General features: G+C 37.0%; 2 protein-coding genes and 1 pseudogene across 2 annotated transcripts; 1 reads left to right on the top strand and 2 right to left on the bottom strand.

Moving 5' to 3' along the window:
* Window positions 1-950: 950 nt before the first annotated feature.
* On the top strand, window positions 951-2495 carry LOC147568648 (low affinity inorganic phosphate transporter 8 pseudogene; annotated as a pseudogene).
* Window positions 2496-2887: 392 nt separating this feature from the next.
* Window positions 2888-6166, bottom strand: STN8 (Protein kinase superfamily protein). Its single transcript, XM_086655045.1, has 4 exons — window positions 5345-6166; window positions 5013-5186; window positions 4459-4863; window positions 2888-3896 (listed from the first exon to the last, which is right to left on the bottom strand). The coding sequence occupies exons 1-4, from the start codon at window positions 6062-6064 to the stop codon at window positions 3549-3551; spliced, it is 1647 nt and encodes a 548-aa protein (XP_086511171.1). The 5' UTR covers window positions 6065-6166; the 3' UTR covers window positions 2888-3548.
* A 97-nt stretch (window positions 6167-6263) lies between these two features.
* LOC147568646 (serine/threonine-protein kinase AtPK2/AtPK19-like) lies at window positions 6264-10164 on the bottom strand. The gene is made up of 7 exons (XM_086655047.1): window positions 9774-10164; window positions 8249-9186; window positions 7819-7901; window positions 7623-7743; window positions 7340-7513; window positions 6882-6989; window positions 6264-6768 (listed from the first exon to the last, which is right to left on the bottom strand). Exons 2-7 carry the CDS (start codon window positions 8906-8908, stop codon window positions 6472-6474), a joined length of 1443 nt encoding a protein of 480 aa, XP_086511173.1. The 5' UTR covers window positions 8909-9186; window positions 9774-10164; the 3' UTR covers window positions 6264-6471.
* Between the last annotated feature and the right edge of the window lie 11687 nt (window positions 10165-21851).

The following is a 21851-nucleotide window of genomic DNA, read 5'->3' as shown; positions in this document are numbered from 1 at the left end:
GAGTTTTGGAAAACCCCTTCGTTCTCCATTCCAAATCTCTCCATGTGTTCGTCCATATGTTGATATTCGTCCATGTTCAAGAACAGACCTTGCTCCGGCGAAGGGGTTTCCCCTTCACCGGAGTGTTTAGAGAGAGAGAGATGAGAGTTTTTCTTTAGTTATGTTTGAAGGTCGCCGGTCGGAAAATTTTCCGGCCGGTGACCTTCATCGGAGAAGAAAGAGGTGAGGTGGAGAGACATGTGTGGTGGAGAGGGATGTGAGGTGGAAGTGAGGTGGAGAGAGATATTTCCTAATTAAATTTATTTTAAAAATATATTAAAAGGAGGGGTAGTTATGGCATTTACATGAAAATAGGAGGCCAAATTTGAATTTACAGAAAATAGGGGGCCATAAAGGAAGCTGGTCACAAAGTAGGGGGCCAAACAGGAATTAACTCATAAAATTTCTTTCCACTCGAAAGCCACCTCTGACCTCCACCATTATCCTCTACTGGCTTACACTTGTAAACCAAACGACAAAAAGTCCGGAAACAGTTGTTATCTGCTACAGTTCTGGTTATGACAATAATATTATTATTAGGATCATTGTTCTCGCTTTGTGCGGACGTATGGTGGGAGTTCTACTGCTGTCATCTTACTGTTTCCTACAGAAAACACAACCACGTAAAAGAAAGAACGCGACCACTTTTGTTTACTAAATGCTGTCATTTTTCTTGCCAAACTTCAAATTTTCTTTTATCTCTGCGGCTTTTCAATCTATCAAGATCTGTTTGGACTAAGGAAACTAGTTATTTCAAACAAACAAAATTTCATCCTTCACCACATGATACATCTATAAACACCTCTGTAGTTTTGCCAGATGCTACCCATTTCTCACCCTAGTGCTTACTCGATCTGCTGTTTCTTCCGGCCATGGCCAACAGCAGCGACTAGCGAAGCTAACAACTCTACCATTCTAAAGCTATTGGTATTGCCGGAATGGGATTCTCCACAGATGCATATGACCTCTTTAGTATTATTGCTAAGCACTAAAACCTCTAGGACGACTTTTATTACTATGACACATCCACTGGTAGGCCTGGGGATCTCCTCGAAAACGTGAGTAACGCCTTCAGGGGAGTTGCTCTATGTGGAACTCTAGCTGGTCAATTCATTTTTCAGACGGCTTGTAGATAAAGTTGGAAGAAAGAAGGTTTATGAGATTACTCTTGTTACTATAGTTGGTTGTGCAGTTGTTTCTGGTCTTTCTTTCGGCTAAACGGCTCAGTGTGTGATGGGTTTTCTCTGTTATTTTAGGTTCTAACTTGGGTTTGGAAGCGATGGGAGTTATCCGCTTTCTGCTGTGATTATGTCAAAATATGCAAATCAAAGTACTAGAGGAGCTTTTATTGCTATGCTAGGAGTTGGGATCTTGGTTGCAGGAGCCGTGACAATGATCGTGTCTAAGGTGTTCTGGCTTGCTTATCCAGCTGCTAAATTTCAGGCAAATCAAGTTTTATTGACCCAACCTCAAGGAGATTTTGTCTGGAGCATTATACTCATGTTTGGAGCCATCCCGGCTCTTGTCACATACTATGGGAGAATTAAGATGAGAAAGGTTGACACCCTTGGGTGCCAGTGATAAAAAAAGCTACAGCAGATATGGCAAAGGTAACATGGCATACAAGTAGAAGAATCGAACTCGAGAGTATTCTCTGAACCAAAATCAACTTATGGATTATTTCAAGGCGTTTGTAAAGAGACATAGACTTCATCTGTTTGGAACTTCTACTAGTTGTTTCTTGTTGGATATTGCTTTTTATAGCTTGAATCTCACTCAAAAAGGCGTCTACCCAGCGATTAGATTGCTCCCGAAAGACTCAACCATGAACGCTACCAAAGAAGTTTTTTTCAGTACCAAGCGATGTTTCTAGTCGCCCCTATGGTTCCTGGATATTAGTTCACAGTTATCTCCATCGATAAGATCCGTCGATACTTAATCCAACTTGGTGGGTTTCTCATGATGTCATGACAATAGTTGGAATTCGGTACTCACAACTGAGAGGAGAAAAGGAAAATTGCCCTGCATATTCAACAAAAGACTTCTGTAGAGGAAGCACTAATGCCTTCGCCATTCTTTACGGGCTTACTTTCTATTTGCGAATTTCGATCTCAATAGCAGAACCTTCTTGTCCCAGCAGAGCTCTTTCGGCCAACTTACCATGGGATTTCAGCAGCTTCGGGCGAAGCTGGTGCAATTTCAGTGCGTTTATAGTGCAGACGTATACTTTACATGAAGAGTCAAAGAAGATCAAAAAAGCAATCATAGAGGGGTAGCTGTGGTTAATCTGATAGGATTCTACTTCTCTTTCTTGGTGCCTAAAACAAATGGTTGATCACTCGAAAAAGTCTCTGGTGAAGATTGAATTACCACTACAAATGTTTTTTTTTAACTTTTGTTCAAATCTAATTCGTCTGGATCTGACTTGTTTTCACATGAATACAAAAGTCATTTAAGAATATTTTAGATAATGGACCCTGGATTCAAACTTATTTTATGTCGACTCTAATGGATCCAAAATTGAGCTGCGTCAACCATTCAGGAGAGTCAGACTCACGAGCTAGAAGAAACGAACAATCAAAATCAGCTCGAGTCACACCATTCAGACGAGTCAGATCTGTGTTACAAAGAACCACCACCTTAGTTGCTAAACTGAATTGTGAAAAGATACAAAAGAGAAGGAATGGCAACTATAATAGTAAATGTGAGATAAGAATGTCATACCTTGATATGGTCCTTATTGTGCAGTTACGTGTGATTTCAAGCTTTCGCCAGACAGAAGCAAGTGTGGAAGAAGTTCCCAAACATATCAAAGTTAACCAATCTTAATGATCCTAAATACAAACGATGAAAAAAACAAGTATATATTGCAGTAGAAGATCGTACAAATAATACTGATCGATCGGAAAATGAATTGTTGCATTATCAATATTTCAACAAAAAAAAAAAAACAAACAAAAAAAATAAGCACAAAACTATCTGTTTAAATATATATATATATATATATATATATATATATATATATATATATATATATATATATATCATAATCATAATCATAATGAGATTTACTGATTCTTCTTCCTTGGTATGTGAGAGGACATCTTACAATTGTTGTCTTTCATAAGAAACCGAACTAACTTGCAGATATTCATAACTTTCATCTGCTATTTTCTTTGATTTTACAAATGACGAGGTTCCCCGGAGCTCGCTCGATGGTAGATGATCTTGAGCTAGAGCAAGAATCATGTCGACTTACATACTGACTAAGTGAGAGAAGATTAGCCGCTCTTGTCTGAAAGAACGCCTTAAGGTTGCCCTTGACAGCATTGAAATGATACATGAGTCCAACCCGGGCACCTCTATATGACATTTATATCTGAAATTTCCATTGTATTTCTCGACAAATTGACCCTTACTTGAATATGAACCCATAAACATAGATCGATAAGAAAGAAGCAAATCGAAAGAGAAGGAAACAGATTAAGATGAGACTACCAAGAAATTCACTACTTGCTGAAGCTTAGTTTTGAAAGAACAGAAGCTGCTTGATCACCTCCCAACAAGAAATATGGATGTCTTAGAGCAGCAGCAGCTGATAATCTCCCTCTTCTAAGGAATCCTCTTTCAGAGATAAGCTTGGTTGCCAAATCCCATCCTCTACCAGAGTCAAGATCGAGAAGCCCAAAGTCGGGCCTTGACCGTGTAACTTCTCTCCATTTCTTTAAGTCATATCCAACATTCTTTATTTCAGAATTAAAATTCCTTAAACCAGCTGATGATCTTAAGGTTGGAATCGCCATTTGCAATAATGTAATCCCGGCCGAGTACATATCAAACAGATCCGGACTGTTAAGCTGTACCAACCATTATAAAATACAAACTAGTTTAAGCACGGTACGATAAAAACATTCTTAGCTATTCTAGACAAAATCTATGATACACATCATCAAGATACAAGATGATTGGAGCAGAAAGCTGAAGTTTCTCTTCTCACAGCAGGAACAAGGGTTTATCAATTTTTCACAATCTCGACGATGAGAAGTTATGCTACAAATCTACTTAATTGGGCATAATGATGGTCTTTCCGAAGTAATTTTGAGGACATTTTGCTTTTGGTTCCTATCCTCCAAAGGCGAGCTCAACTATCGGTATCAATTTTATAATACTATTCGAATATCTGGTTTTTTCAGTGGAGAGATTCACATATTTCCGCCTAAGTATAGTGGGCTACACAACTATCGGTATCAATTAAGAAGTTGATATGAGTCCAAATTTCCTAGAGCTCGAAACCTGTGACTGTGAGCCCATCTCACTTGGATAGCACTAAATGCAAGCTGACTACAACATGGACTAAACACACAAATAGCTAAAATATCCTCAAAGTAGTCTCTCGAAAGGAAAGGTTAGAAACTATACCTGCCAAATAATAGGAGAAAGTAAAGCGGCTATGGGTTCCGGAGGAGGCTTGGGTGTTTCCTCCGGAAGTACATAGAGTTCAGGAGGACAATAGTCTGGGTCAAGCAAGGTCCGGTCCGGTACATAATTCTTGCCGATTCTGAGGTCTGTGGCTGCACCAAAATCTATAAGCTTGATTTGTCCTTTCCTTGTCACAACCAAGTTAGATGGTTTGACATCTCGGTGAACGATACCCGTGTCGTGTATTTTCTTCAAAGACGTTATAATTTGACGCATTACTTGCTTTATAATCAATGCATTTCTTTCCATGGATCCTTGTCCTTCCAAGACTCGTCCAAACATAATCGACTCCAAGTTCAAAGGGAAGTTTCGGTCTTTCATGTAATCAGCTAGGTCTCTATCTCCCTGGAATATAAAACTTCTCCAAATAAATTAGTGTCCCCAAATACATACTCATATATGCATATGTAATGTGAATGGAACCCTCTGAGCAAACCACTAACATAATAGTTAAATTTAACATACGTAGATGAAAATGTCAGTACAAAATATACCTCAAATTTCCATACAAGCCATTTGCCACCCTTAGTAAATTGAGAGTTTGTTTTGTCGGCAATAAAACTTCCAAGGAAATCTGCACATGTTTCAGGAGCTGCTCTCGACAATCTGTAATTAAACCATTCCTCAAAATCACCACATTCCTCAGCCCCTTGAACTCCAATTTTCACCTGTTTCATTACCAAACTTGGCCATTTTAGTTTATGTATATATGTGAAATCTGTAAAGGCGACGATCAAATTCATTCGTCTTTCTGATTTTCTTATAACTTGGTTTAGATAACAAAGCACCAAATTCTTTAAGTACTTCAAAATCAAACAATGGGTACCTTTTTCAGAATAACCTTCTCCTTGAACCTTCCATCCAACTCCAATGCTCTACCTCTTTTCTGTACTCGATCTTCGATACTCACATTTTTCGGTACGATTACACCTGAATAAACAACACCAAAAGAACCTTCTCCTAATTTATTACCAACAACAAAATCAGTTCTCTTTAAATTCCTTCTACCAAGAAAACTGTCAAAACCAATTTGCAGAGGAGCTAGAATATAAGCATCAATGGCACCAATAAGAACACCAGGTCTAGCAGTTAAGTAAACAAAACTTAATCCACCAAAAATCAGAAACCCCCATTTCTCTATTTCTGGTAATTCCTCGAAAACACTCTCAAATTGTAAAAACCCAGATTTCAAAAATGGGAATAGAACTAATGATTCATCAAAAAGATGAAGAGTGTTGTTCAATACATCTCCTGAGATGCTACCCAGAGATGCATTGCAGCAAATGGACTTTCTAGTGATAGAAACTTGGGTTTTTGAATGAAGTTTTGAAGGAGAAAGCCATGAAAATTTAGGGTTTTGTTTCAAGTAGGTTGTAGTAGGGGAAGGAAGAGAAGAAGCCATTTGAGTAGTACTGAAAGAAGAAGAACCACTCTGCTGATGAATAAGGATTTTAGAATGAATTAAGATGAAGCTACTCAAAATGTCAGCAGAGGTTGTCCTTCTGCCACGTGTCAGCAATTTATTTATCCATGGTGGGTATGTCATGTGTGGAGAAAATTGCTGAACCGTGTAGCTTTTTTGTTCTTTTTATTAGGGTTAAACTTGGGCATCAAACTCCATTACAGAATTGAATTCATTTCTTCCCAAAAGAATATAAATTTTTGACTGCTACTTAATATCTGTAATATATCTGATAAAGTATTTTGTCGTGGTCAAATAACATGTAAAATATATAACAGAAAAATAAGAAAGACAAATATCCAACTAGTGTCATTGATCATGCCCATAATCAAGTTACATATATAAATAGAAGCTGAAAAATTCCAAGACACTAGTTTTTTCAACTAAAATGTGATCAAACTTAAACAACCAAGTAGATGACCTCGAAGTATCTAACACTATTACTTTCGAAAAAGAGAGCAAAATGCTAGGTTACCCAAGACATGTCTGTCCTATACGTTAGGGCGGAAGCTGTGTTGGGTAGGAGGCCTTACATAACTGAAACCCTTGAAGTATATGTCGTTTGGTTTCGGGCTGTTAGCTGGGGAATCTGACAAAGGCATGTTTGTCCAGCACTTATCGAAGTTGGCGATACATTGTTGCCCTACTACTTCAGGGAGGAAACTTGGTTGAATTTCTCGGGCTTCCAATTTCTTCCAATTAATGGGTTTGAACCAGTTGTGACGTTTTATCTCTTCGCTCCCAGTAGTTCCGCTGCCTAGGCGTTTGTTCACTTCCTTCTGCAGAAGCTGATACAAGAAAAAAAAAGAAACACGAGGATGATTAAGATAGAGGATTAGAAGAAATATGACCTCAAGAATCAACTTATTTGAGAAATTAATGAAAATGCTGAATTAGTTACCCCTTTCAAGAGGGAATGTGCTTCACTAGTCAAAAATCCAGGAAGCTTGATCTTATCCTTGACTATCTTCTGCTGAATCTTATCACGACCACCACCACGGAAAGGCGTCTGCAAAGTAAATATACGAAATTAAGATATAGGAGAGACAATGAAGAGATGAATATCAATAACAAGTCGATGTAAAATCTATTTATCATAAATGCTGTTAAGGGCTTCCTTCACAAGGGAGTTGCAGTTGAGGATAATATCAAAAACTAAAGAAGATATCATGAATAATAAATTACGATTAAGAGAAGGTTGGAAAACTAATGCGCAGAGTTTGGTCTTGTTAGATATTTTGTTTCGAAGTCCTTCTGTCTATGCCTTCCGATAATCAGGTTAGAAATAAAGAAGCTTTTGAAAGCACTCCCTCACAAAAAAAGAAAAGCACAATTCAGACTTCAGATAAGATCACTGACCTTCCCAGTAAGCATCTCAAACAATAAGATACCCACACTCCACCAGTCAGCAGCCTTGTCATGACCCTTACCAAGAACAATTTCTGGTGGCATGTATTCTAAGGTTCCACACATCGAGTTTGATCTTGTATTCTCTTCAAATTGTTTTGCCAAGCCGAAATCAGTCAGCATTACCTATCATCCGAGCGAGTAAACCTTCAGCGAAGATCAATCTAATATGTATTACAAGTAAGATAGTGGGAAACGAAAAACAGTGAGAGATAGAAAAGAAAGTGGGTCTCACGTGACCATCTGCATCCAGCAGGATATTTTCTGGCTTGAGATCTCTATGCATTATTCCATTGGCATGAAGGTGAGAAACAGCCAACACAAGCTCAGCAGTATATATGCGAGCAAGATCCTCTCTGTAATGAATGAAGAGTTAATTATTTAAAGAATTAAGCATCCTCAGAATAAGCTAAGCAATCAATGATAGGTACCTGAAAAGTCCTTGGCGGTATAACTGAAAAAACAGGTGACCTCCATTTACAAAATCCAGCACAAGGTATAGCCTATACTTGGTCTGCATGAAAGAAAAAGTTCGACCTTAATATTCATTAAGAGGAATCTGCAAGGTTATCTAAGAGTTTACTATTTTTAAGTACTTTTGGGTTTGATAGTCTCCAGGGTCCTCCCAAAGAATGGGCAAAAACATCATAGAACCTCGAGTCCTCAGGACCTCACAAGAAACTCAATCAATTAAGATATCACAATAACTAGGCATTGTTGTGAGATTTTGACAAATTTATCACGAGACCAGATATGCAGAACTAAATCTTCTGCCGTTTTTTAAAGAACTCAAGAGATGTTGCCATATTGAAAATTGAGATGTTTATAGAAGTTAATGAAAGAAGTAAAGGATTAAATTACTTGGAAAGAGTATCTGAGCTGCACGATAAAAGGATGATCAACTTTTGTTAATATATCCCTCTCTGCCTTCATGTACTCCCCGTGATTCTTCTCCATAATTTTGTCCTTGCGCATTACCTTCATTGCATATATTTCAGATGTACCCTTCTTCCTGACTTGAAATACTTTTGCAAATGCACCTTGCCCGACTACCTTCATGATATCAAAATCTTCGAGTCCTACACCCTTGATATCGGTAGGTTGATTCTCTATATGGTCGATTGGTGTCCCCACAACATTCTCACTGACAGGAGTTTCTTCAATTTGTTCTAGTCCCTCTTCATTGAGACACTCTACAAGGTCCAAAGAATCTTCCTCATCATGTAAGGTGAGCTTCCCAAGCTTCTTCAACGATTGACTAACAAATGATGATGGGCCCACCAAAGAATGTGACCGACAGTGAATGACCTCTGGTTCATCGTAAACTAGCTCTGTTGGTACAGAACTTTCAGAGTTCACCTCGAATGTGTCTTCTACGGGTGTAGGACCAAATACGTCAGAAAAATCAAACTCTACATAATCCGAGTGAATATCAGGAGGACCTACTGGAAGAAGCAACTGGCTCTGGAAGGACCTGGACGCATGAGTCTTTGATGATATGGAAATTTGGGAAGTAACCATCTCTCCAAATGATAAAAATAAGGAAGTATTCGGCTTGGCCAAATATTACTCGGTTATATAGATGGGTTTATCCGAAAGACTCCAAGATTCGAACAAATGAAGGACTTCGGTCGACGGCCTTAAACAACTGGAAGTTCAAGTATGCAATGGGTGTTCCAAGGAATTGACAGTGTAGGCAAACCAAAGTCCAGGAAAGGAAGTCCTTCTTGTTTCCCGAGTTACAGGAAACGATAGATGCCAGAGTACTTCTTGAATTCATGAAGGTGAATCAGTCAAAGCTGGAAAAAGAGATACATTTATGAGTTTAATCACAATTAGAATGCAAAATAAATCCGTAAATGAATTGAAAATAAACAACAGTAATAGTTTAATCCATGATTACCAACTAAACTCATTCCTATCTAATCCACCAGATTAAATAGTCTAATTGAAAGACTCTAAAATTTTAATAAAACTGAGATTTCATATAAATAAGCCTAAATCTCACCAATATATTGATGAAAAACCTATAATTGGTGAATTTATACAATTTGGCTTGTGACAAATTAGTCAAATCGACAAGGATGTAAGCATGTCGAAATTAGACAACATAACAAACCAGGAATTTCAAATCTGATTTAAACAAACCTAACCCTTCATTATCAACCAAAAAGTACATCATCAAACAGAAACCCTAGATCCGATAATAGATCCATGGAAAAAAAACCCAATTACAGAATCATAAAAAGCTTCAATTTTTACATGCAAATCTAGAACCAAAAACTAACTAAACCAAATATAATATAGATTAAAAAAAGGAAAACAAAAAAAAACTCACGATAAATTCTAGAGAGAGAGAGAACATCAAAGAAGATGAAGAACTTACGTTTGAAGGTTGGGGGAGAAGCAGCCGAAAGGGAGGGATTTTCAGATCTCTTTCAAGAAATCACAAACACTTTACCTTTCCCACATATATATTCTAGAGAGAGAAAAAAAATTTCATCTAACTTTTAACCCTTTTGTGTTGTTACGTATCTCGAGGTGAATTTTTATCCGTTGATTTAATAACTAAATGGCTAAAAACAATGAACAAAACAAAATCTCAATCAGAAAAGGAATTGCAGTTTAGTCCGAATCTCAAGAAAAGAGATGCCTATTGGACGAGAGAATATCGTTCCATCTAGTAAGAATATGCCCCTCTTTCAACAAAAAAAAAATAGTAAGAATATGCCCCCAAAAGTACCTGGCCAAATTAAGTGGGCAGCTCCATCGGCTCCTAGCCTAAAATATTACTCAAACAGACTAAAAGCCCCCGAAAATTGTTTTTGTTTTTTTTTCTTTTGCACAAAAAATTGATTGTTGAGACACCCGAAAATTGTTGTTAGCACTTGAGTGAGGAAATTGACCAAGGTTAATCTCTTTTGACCATATAAACATGTGTTGGCACCCGATTATAAAGTACACGGATCGACCAGTCAGAAAACCTAAGCAAAGTTCGAAAGGTCTCGAACTGATAGCCATTGCTTAAGGTTTGGGACTGACCAGTCTGAGACTCAGAGAAAGTGCTCAGACTGACCAGTTCAAACCCCTCCAACTAGTTTATTTTGGGGTTGCTATCCTATTCAACCTTAACTTTACTTCAAGACAAATTTTAACCTAATTAGATTGTTCAATATTACATCTAATTTGAATATTGTTCAACGTTGGATCTGGACATAATTTTGTTGGAAAGTTTTATAGATCCTCCCCAATTTTGTTAAAAGGCATCCCCATGAACCATTTCACTTGATAAATAGTCATTGAAGGGGTCTTTTTAACAAAAAATGAGGGGGCCCTATAAAATCACCCCCATTTGTGTTTTAAGGTTTAATGTTTTGAAATTACTTGTTTTAGGGCTTTTTATTTCAGATCATTATGAAGAAGAAGAAGAAAATGGTGATGATACGAAAGAAAAAGAAAATGATGGTGAATTTTGATTATATCATACTTATTTCGATGTTTTAGTATTTCATGGTGGTTTGATGCTTTAGGATTTCGTGGTGATTCCTTTAAGTGATGATGAAGGAGAAGAAGAAGAACACAGGAAGAAGAAGGAAAGATAAGGAACAGTCAAAATGGGCGTCTGGCGTCGTATCCAGGCCGTTCTCGACGACAAGAGCGACCCAACGCGAAGAGAAATTTCACAAGGTGCCTTTAGACGCGAATATTACTAACGATCTGAAAAAATCCCATTTTCTTTACTTTTTTTCATTTTTTTTTTCATTAGTTTGATTTCTTTTCTTGTATTTTCACCAAACTCTTAAGATTTTTAATGTTGTAATAAAACTATCTTTGTAATTCGTGTTTGAAGAAAGAGACTGAAACAAGGTTTCGAAGAGATCTTTATTTGTTTTTAAAGATCGGTTCTAAAAGTTCTAACATTTTCTTTATACTTTAATTAGATTTAGTGTTTGAATGGTACTTTAATTAGATTAGGTAGATCCTTGAAAAATATAAAATGACTAGACTTCATGACCCCTCCAATAATAAGATCCTAACTAAAATAATCTATATAACAAAACATGATGGTTTCAAGCTGACTAGGACAAAATAAATGTTGTTGACTAGGATAAAATAAATGCATTCTCATGCTTATTGGAATAAACCTAGTAATGGCTACTGTTACACAAACTGAAGAATCATATATTCCTTCAAATCATTACATTTTTTATGCTTATAGTTCCCTAATTATTCTTCAATAATTCTGAAGATTTTATATTGTCTGCTAATTCTTCATATTATTCTGTTCTTTGGGTTTCCTGCACTGGTAATTGGATTGTCTTCTCCAATGTAAACTATTCCTCTTTTTCTTTTCCCAATTTCAATTGTAGTTGCTAATAAAATGTTTGTTTTTAGAGAAAGTGACTCACTGCTAAGAAAGTGTTTGCTAAAATGTCTAAGTGAAGTAATTTTATAACTAACAATTTTCCGTATCAATCTTCCAATGTTTGTTGCTACTTGATTGACGTTCCTTAACTATAGAGAATAACTTTCAGTGATTCAAATGAAATTGTTTCTTCTTCCTGATCTTGTATCCTTCCTCATATTAGCAACTACAATGACTAACTTAACTGAAAATTGTTTAACTACTCAAGGGATTCTATCAGTATGGCCAATGTTTGTAAATTTATTAAAAAGTTAAGTATTAACTGGTATGAGCAAAATTACCTTCAATGAAACCTGAAAACTGAGTTAAGATGGTATAATTTGATCGTTGTAGATATACCCAACAGTGGTAAATCTTCCAAAACACCAACAAGCAAAAGACCAACCAAGATTATATCTTTAACAGCAGTTTTTACTAATTTAACTACTCATAAAATTTGTGCTAAATTTGCTCTATTTAGTGGCAGCTGACTGCAGTTTGTGCCGGACTCGGACTCCTTCAAATTAAGAGAATCCCAATCAATTCATACTATTTATTATAGTTGTTCGTAGTCTCCAATAATTTACAACTATTTGATTAGAGTCTTTACATGTTGTTCAACACTTAGATGTATAATCCGACTGCATGTGGTGTATTGTGTCTTAGTGTTTGTTGACTACCCAAACATTGTGTGAGCCACCCATGATGTTGTTGATGATGGTACCGTTACTCCTTTTAAGAGAATAATTGGAACCACTTCCCGGTTGTCTAGCGAAAAGTCTTTTCATCTGCCATTGACATGCAAACAACAGTCTGGGGGTTTTCGTGTATATTGATTATCGTTCATTAATTTATCTGTAGTGAATTATAGGATTTGTTTTAGTATTTGCAATTGGGGTAATATAAATTATAAATGGTTTGAAACCTTAATTGAATTTAGAGAGTATCTAATGTGTTATGTCATCTTTAATTTTTCTTAGAACTACAAAAATGTCTCTCTTTCTACCTGATTTTCATGAAAATGTGATGACCTACTTCTGCCATCTTATTTGATATCGACATTTCACCTTTTTACATAAAGATCTTCAACTTAACACCTTAGAGGTTTTGTTTTGGACCACAGTTCTCGCAATTACATCTAAAATATGTGTCCACGTTTGTAGTTCGGGCTCGGTGTGTTATCTTTTAAGGCCATCGCTCTAAGGAAACAAGAATATTTTCGAGATTCAAATTTTTTAGTAGAACTTTTTATATTTTTGTTTCCTTCAAATCCTTCTCTCTCATCTCTTTATTCAGATCACCAACTCCGACCACCACCACCACCATCATTTACCTCTCTCTCTCTCTCTCTCTCTCTCTCTCTCTCTCTCTCTCTCTATATATATATATAATCAGCGGCGGAGCCAGGATTTCGTTTTAGGCAGGACTGGACTTTAGTAAAATTTTGTGTATGAAATTTGAAGACATTACTACTTATGAAAGATGATGATATTTTTTGGGAAATACAATTACTTATTTTATTATTTTACAATAAAATTTTCTAGTTTCTACTGTTAGACATACAACATTTAGAGAAGCCAAAAAAGTTGAAGTTAAATTTGTGACGAAAACACAAAAATCAAGGACGCTAACTTTTTGTCTTACCAAATAGTTTTTTTTTTATTGAAAATAAGCTTTCAAATAAAACGAACCAAGCATCCATAAATAAAAAAAGATACAAGGAAACAGAAGTTAACTGAAAGGACCAATAAGCAAATAGCTTATGTCTAGGGGTTTATAGCGGATTTCGCCAGCTGGTGCGCCTCTGAATTGCAAATTCGGGGGCAGTAAAGTAATTCCACATGATTTTCTGATATTTTAGCACGTAGAAGGGCCACCTCTCGTGATATCCGCCACGGGGCAATGGATTCTTCGTCAGAGAGAATCTCAACCATTGATTTGCTATCACCCTCTAATATATATTGATCCACACCCAGTTCTCTAGAGAGTTCTAACCCTAGGTTAAAACCTCCCAACTCACTGTGAAGAGGAGAGACCGCCGTGAATTTCTTAGATTTTGTTCCCAAAACTTCTCCCAAAGCATTCCTAGCTATGGCTCGCAGCTGCATCTGGTGGCTTAAAAGCTCCGTCCACATTGATTTTTATCTTTGAAGAAGGTGGAGGTAACCACATCGAGATCTGCAAGTCTATCGAACCAGAGGGGTTAGAAGAAACAAGATCAAGAAAATTTACCTCTTGTCTAACCATCCACCAACATCTTCTCAAATCAGGTGCCTTCGAGTTAAAGATAAGATCGTTTTTGGTGTTCCACCACCACCACAAAAGATAAGTATATAATTCCCAATCTTCATTACCGTTTGCATCTCTATTTAGTAGATCTGTGATGTTGATTATTGGATCTGTATTGAGACTCATGAGCATATGGTTATTGGTACTGTTGATTAATTCTTTATATTTGGGACAATTTCCAAATAGATGTTTGACTGTCTCAATTTCACCTGTACTACACAACTTACAAATGGGTGAGGCAGTACGATTAAATTTACATATATTTCCCAATGTGCTTATCCCATTATGAACTACTTTCCATATAAACAATTGCACTTTTTGATTCATAGTCTTTTTATTCCAGAGTTTTGACCAAAGGAAGTCTCTAATATGGTCAGGGACAATAGGTCTCTCCCTAATGACTTGATAATACGATTTGGTGGAAAATCGACCTGTTTCAGTTGGGGTCCAAACTAAAATGTCCCTAGTAGGAGATTGAGGAACATTTATTCTTGGTGACCAATATATGGACAACCTAAACTTCTATGTGGACAACTGATGTTGGGTGTACAACCAAAGTTCTTACCATCCTACTTTCATTCTTATGTGGACAACCATCATACTTTCTCTCTCTAGAAATTCTTTAATATTGGAGAGACGAACAGAAGATGATGTTGGTTCGGTGGCGTTGGCGACCATTTTTCCTATGATAAGATTTAGGTCGCCGATGAAAGGCAGCAATTCTTTGATTATACGATCTTAATAGTTTTGTGATTGATCAACTAGATAGTGATGAAGATGATGATGATCCATATTGATAACTATTAAAAATGGTGGACTCTGAAGTAAGATTTATATAGAGAAAAAGATACATGGTTGACTTTAAATTCAAATCCAAGTAATCTCTCTCACTCTAACTTTCTTCTGGTAATGTATTGTTGCCAAACTTTAAGCAAGTTGAATTGTGAAATCAAAGATTTTGCTTTGAAAAGAAATTATCAAATAGAAGTTTGGTTTGCTTATTGGGGAGAAAGCACTTTATCAATTATTTTTCTTTCTTTAGCCTTTATAGTCAAAAGGGTTGCCAAACTTTAAGCAAGTTGAATTGTGAAATCAAAGATTTTGCTTTGAAAAGAAATTATCAAATAGAAGTTTGGTTTGCTTATTGGGGAGAAAGCACTTTATCAATTATTTTTCTTTCTTTAGCCTTTATAGTCAAAAGGGTTTCACTGGGAAGGTGACATTACAGAATTGCAGGGAAAGAAGATAACCCATTTTTTTACTGCTTCTGAATTTTAATGGGTATGTGGTAAATTTGGATATCGAATTGAGTTCATTAACATTTTCAATTCAAGATCCAATCTCTGGTTTCTTGAGTTCTTTTTCATTTCAGTTCTTCTTCCCTCAAAGCTCTCTGATTCATATTCAAGATCTTGTTTTCAACTAAGTCTGGGTTTAAGAAAGAAACCCTTTTCTTGTTCAAATTCATTGAGGTTAATATCTTTGCAACTATCTCCTGTTTAGTGATTCATATTACTTATGTTTGATTCTCAATTTAGATTTGGGTTGTTAGTTTGAAGGTTTAATCTATTTCTGAATTGCAGAAATGGGTTTAAATCGGAATTCAAATGCTCGAAGTGGTGATTACTTAGAAGGAAAGTTTAGTGATTTTGTGATTCATCAACTAGATAGTGATGAAGATGATGATCATCCATATTGATAACTATTAAGATCTTATAATCAAAGAATCGCTGCCTTTCATCGGCGACCTGAATCTTATCATAGGAAAAATGGCCGTCGACACCACCCGAACCAACATCATCTTCTGTTCGTCTTTCCAATATCAAAGAATTTCTAGGGAGAGAAAGTATGATGGTTGTTCACATAAGAATGAAAGTAGGATGGTTTTCCACGTAAGAATTTTGGTTGTACACCCAATATCAATTGTCCACATAGAAATTTGGGTTGTCCATATATTGGTCACCTTATTGAGTTAATGTCCTCAATGGTAGTCGGATCAAAATACTGTCTAAGTAGATCCTGATCTCAATTAGAGTTATCTATTTTCTGAAGTTTAGCTACTGTACTAATCTCCTTTGGCAAATCATTAATCAGGTTAGGTTTTTTATTGGGAAGATCTATAAGCCAGGGGTCTGAAGTGATACTAACATTAGTGCCATCCCCATATTGCCACATGATATGAGAAGAGAAAATGTCCCTAGACTTTAAAATGGCTCTCCAAAGAGGAGTAGCAGAAAAGGGAGCAGATAGAGACCAAAAATTACCTGATTTGACGTATTTAGAGTTGAGAAGTTTTACCCATGTATCATCTGGATTGTCGAGATATCTCCACATCATTTTCCCGATTAGAGAATCATTAACCTCTGATAAACCTCGAATCCCTAATCCTCCATACTTTTTAGATGAGCATATAGTCTGCCAGTTGATGAAATGTAATTTTTTCTCTACTGTCAAATGACCCCACCAGAAACATCTGTCAACTTGTTCTAATCGCTGAATAATGTTGTGGAATCATCTGATAACTAAAAGTATAAGTACAGTAGGGACCAAGTATAGATTTAATAAGCACCGTTCTTCCTGCTTGCGATATCATTTTGTTCTTCCAATTTGATAATATTTTTTGGAATTTCTCAACTATCCAGGAGTGACTGTCAATACGATTACCTGGCTTGAGAAGGAAAGATCCAAGATATTTGGCCTGATTAGCCATTGCTGGCGCTTGAAGGGAATTGAAAAATTGATTTCTGATTATAGGAAGCACCCCCTTCCCAAAATAAATGGAAGATTTATCGAAATTCACGAGTTGGCCCGAGAATTTTGAATAGTTTTCAATGATGTTGATGATAGCAGTAAGGTTAGAAATGGTGGCCCTCCCAAAGAGGATAAGGTCATCAGCAAATAGGAGATGAGATATACTGGGTGAGGTTGGACTGATTTTGTAACCAGTGTATAACTTGTTGATTTCGGATTGATTAATAAGAAGAGAGAGTGACTGAGAGACTAGGAGGAAAATGTAGGGATTTACACCCTTCTACTAGTGTTTATAGCGGAAATATGACATCTAATGTCTACACTAGTATTCCCAGGATCACATGCAAAACTAGTAATTAATCTAATGGAGATAGTAGATTACCTTAATCGCTTTTCCCTCGAACTAGTTGAATTGATTGAAGAAGACCAAGAGCTTCAAGTGTAGCTCCTCTACTTGGGACACGAGCAATCAATTTGATCTCCCACCTTGTTGTATAGCTAGCACACCAATGGTGGTTGGATAATAAGAAGACCTTCTTCTTGCTTGACTAGAAGATAGCTTGGGAATTAGCTCACTTTCTCCTCTCTACTTGATGTGGTAGAGTAAGAAAGCTTAGAGAGAAATTCCACACCTTATTCTCTGCCCTAAGAGTGTTTATATAGAACCCTAATAAGAATCCACCTCCTTTTAGGTTTCCTAAAACACCCTTTAGAATAAGATTTAGGGAAATAGTCGAAAATAGCAACTATTGGTATTTTCTCAATTCCCTAAGGAGGAGGTGCCCAAACACCACGAAAATTGGCAGATATAATTTTTATTATATCAGCAACTAACCCTCCAAAATTCAGCCCAATCCGAGTCCTAGAAGTACCCGAACCGGTCTAGGCCCAAAAACCCTATTTTTGGTCTTTTTGTACTATCTTTGCCTAATTCCTTTTTAGGCCTATGAGATATGTTTATGGGTCACTCCCATGATTATATCTCACTCCCACTAGTCATATCCTAGATCAATTTGTCACTCTTATGTGTAACCCGTTGTAGGATCCGATCGAAGTTAGCCGCGAATTACTTCGTAATTCGACGATCGTAGTTGGTCTCTAGCTACAACTCTACGATCCCTAAATCAATCGGACTTGATGATCTTCCACATCAATTGTCCTATCCGACAATTTGTTCGCATTGTCACCTTGGTCGAAGGACATCTCCTTCAACTCCTTCAGACTCCCACTTGGACTTTAACCAAGTGCAATGCCTCGATTCCCGTGTCAATTTAGTATCCCATCTGATACGTCACGTCATTCAGACTTTCTTGATATCCGAGTACAACTGTAAAAGACAAACGATTAACTTTAATCCGTTTGAGCGCGGTCACGCATTTTCAGTTGCTACTCATCAAGTGGCCTTGAGACACTTTGTACCTAATGTGATTAGGGTGACACAATCCATTCTTGCGCTCCCACTTAACTTCATGTCTATCCTGTCCTTCCCAGTATCCGTCTTTATAACCTCCTTTTACGGCGCGGCGTTTAACGGAACCAAAGTCGGGCATTCCTTACATAAGATGAGTGGAGCACTCATGTTTTGAGGAATCTCTCCAATTGTCTTTATGAGAAGTATTGACGTTCATCACGAGTGATGTACTTCTCATTTGAGGGTTATCCAGTGTATAAACCTTTTACACACCCACGTAGTCGAATAGAATATACTATTCATATAGCCCATGAAACTGCGTTATCCCATCGACTCCCGTGCTAGTCTTCGTGAGTCATTGTTGTCCATGCAATGACCTGGACCAGGGATTTTTGATAATAATTATTCCAAGTTCACTTAATAGGGTTTCATTCATCAGATCACGTATCTGACAAACCTATTCGGAACGTTTTATTATCGATGGACTGTCGTTTAAACACTAAACCAAGTTTAGACGACTGGTGAAATAATTCTTATTATTTCTGATAACGAGAGTTGTAAATCTGAGCGTCTTCCGTAAAACTCCTTTTACCCACTCAGTTTTACTTGTCGAGGTTTAAAATTATACCTCATGCCTTAGACTGTGTATGAATCTCATACTATGTCTAAGGTGACAGTTTGGTTTGACTACCGTGGTAGTCGGTTTTAAACTTTGCTTATTATCAATTAATTTGAAGATTACTATCTTCAACCTTGATAATATCTAGTAATCTTTACTAGAGTTAAGGCCTTTAATTCTTTGTGTAGTATTTGCAACAGTTCCCGGCTTAAAACACTTTTAGCCTACTTTCCTTCCATGTCTGGAAGTTTGCTACGATGACATGTTCAACTTTGTACTACTTCATCCTTTAGCCTTCTAGGATGTACTAAGTAGTGTTTCGGTTTTCCTATCCGAATTCGGATGTTTAAATGCTAATCATGTCCAACATGATTGACTTTATGTTTTCGAACATAAATGTCTCTCTCATGCGTGCTAGCTCATCGGTGTCTTTTAGACTCCGAGTTTTGCAACGCCCTCTGTCATGAGTTTTTGGGTCGAAATTCTTTTAGACTTTCCGAGTCTTAGATTTTCTGTTTCGGATCTCAAGCATCTCAGTGTACTGAGTCTCTCTAATCCTATCATCCTTTTGATCTATGCTTATAGATCTTCAGATGCCCAAAATGGCATTTTATCCTTTTGTGTGTGGTCCTTTATTGAGTCAGTTCGTTACTGTTATACAACACCTTATGTCGTACTCAATCTTTTGTATGTACTCTGCATACGGACCCGGAAGGTTTGTTTACTCCCACTTACCTTCTTGAAACTCGTGATTCAAGATTTTCTTCATTCTTCAGGAATCAAATTTCTCTGATTGCCTTTTGAATCGAAGATTCTAACTCTTGCGTGCTTTTAATCCATCGATAGATTTCTGAAGCATGCTTGTGGACATAACTTGATTGGAAGAATCTTTATTCTTCTTGTCTCGTTTCGGGAAACACGAATGTTTCCATCCTTCTCAGTTTTCTATTTTGGAAAACCAATTTAGGTCTTTTGTTGACTTAAATTATCAAGCTTCATGTCTTGACGAGATATGGATTCCACGATGATTTTGGCTTCTAGCCAAAATCTAGAGTCAGTTTCCGTTTCTGCGCAGGTCTTTTATCTCTTCAGAAATAACCTTTATTTTCTGTGTCTTTGAGATTTGACCTTTTAGGGCTTTTGAACAACAATTTGGAATTTTCTCAACTACTTTGAGATGTTCCTTTAGAGACACTTTCACTTGTTTTGAGAGTTCTCCGGCGATTGACATTCGCTTTTGTGCGGTGGGTTTATAAGATCATATCTTTAACCTTTCCTTTTCCAAGGAGTCGCAGTTTGTTGCTCTTGGTCGAATTTAATCGACTTGTACAAGTTTCATGATTGTTCTTCATGACCCTCCATGATTTTTCTCATGATCGAATTAAATCGACTTGTACTTTTCTCCCACTTATTCTTTTAATAATTAGTGTTTTCTCCCAGACTACTAGGTGTGCTAATTATTAGAAGAATACTATCATGAGCAACAAACACTTTGTTCTCTTGATTAGTTATGGAAGAAGCCCAAATTTCTTTCAAAAGATATTGCGTCAGATATTAGCTAGTTTTGTAATGCTTTTACAAGCTTAGCTGTTAGACGGAATTTTGGTAGTTTTGTGAGAAGCTATGTCTAGACTAAATGGATTTTGGAGGATAGAGTTTGATTCGTGTTCTTCATCTTAATCCTTTTGGACACTCCAAATATGGATAGGTTAGAAGTACGTTTGAAGATCAATCTCTGTTTTTGACTCAAGGCTTTCTTTCTTGTCAGTTTGATTCATGTTTTGGTTATAGTGGACTTGTTGTCCTCATCCCTTTCGATTGGGATGAACCTATCTTATAGGTTTTTGACCAAGTTTAGAATCTTTTGGTATAGTTTGTTAAACTTAGCACTTATTAACATCTCAATTTAGAAATAAAATTCTTTATTGATTCTCCATAATACTTAGTACAGAGATGATGTTAAAAAACTAGAAAAACGATTAATCTAGAATAGTGCCTAAAGTAGACTTCGATCCCTTTCAGCATCCTTAGCAGTCGAGGCTTCTGCTCCCTCTTGGATCTTGTCTTCCTTAGCCAAATACTCAGTTCCCAGCTGCGCCTGTACATTCACAATGAAAGGGCAATTTTAGGTATTACATACCATAATTTTGGGAATTCTACAGTATTTGATAAGTTAACTGTTTATACCTGAATTGGAAGCTACTGTTCCATTCTTTTTGTCCTCCAAGAACTTAGGGCAGTTTCTTTTCCAGTGGCCCTTGCCATCACAGTAGAAACATTTGGTGTCAGGAGGAGGACCTTTGTCTTTAGGTTTGGCAATTCGTTTGTTTTTACCTTTTGACGCGGTTTTCTTCTTCTGTTTTCCACCTTTCTTGAACCCTTTGTCCTTTTGTACCATAAGAACGTCCTTCTTAGTCTCCATTATAGCGACGTCCTTTTCGGCTGTTAGAAGCATAGAATGACGTTCCTCCAACGTTTTATCCCATCCATTCATGTTGTAGTTCATCTTAAACTGATTAAAACCACTATGGAGGGAGTGAAGGATAGTGTCGGTAGCTGTTTGTTGGCTATAAGGGAAACCTAGTTTAGCCAGCTTGCCTATGAGCCTGATCATTTGGCGAACATGAGGCCCAACTGGTTTTCCCTTTTCAAGGCGCATGTCCATAATTGCTTTAGAGGTTTCAAACCTCTCCAATCTCGACTGTTTCTGGAACATTTCCCGAAGTTGTCGCATCATGGAGTAAGCATCCATGTCTATGAACTGCTCTTGCAGAGTCGGTTCCATGGTTGCTAGCATTAAGCAAGTTACGGGCTCTGCCTTTTTTCGCACACTCCTTTCTTCATCTATCTCTTCTTTAGTCGAATTATCATCCAATACAGGAATTGGAGTTTCTAGTACATGTTGCTTTCCTTCCATCCTGAGAACTATTCCTAGGTTCCTTTCCCAGTCAAGGAAGTTGTGCTCATTCAGCTTCTCCTTGTCGAGAAG

The sequence above is a fragment of the Eschscholzia californica genome, unplaced genomic scaffold, assembly GCF_041429995.1.
Source record: "Eschscholzia californica isolate CP2 unplaced genomic scaffold, dmEscCali1.0.p SCAF_1, whole genome shotgun sequence".
Taxonomy (NCBI): domain Eukaryota; kingdom Viridiplantae; phylum Streptophyta; class Magnoliopsida; order Ranunculales; family Papaveraceae; genus Eschscholzia; species Eschscholzia californica.
The sequence above is the reverse complement of the archived record's forward strand: the minus strand, read 5'-3'. Positions and strand labels throughout refer to the sequence as shown.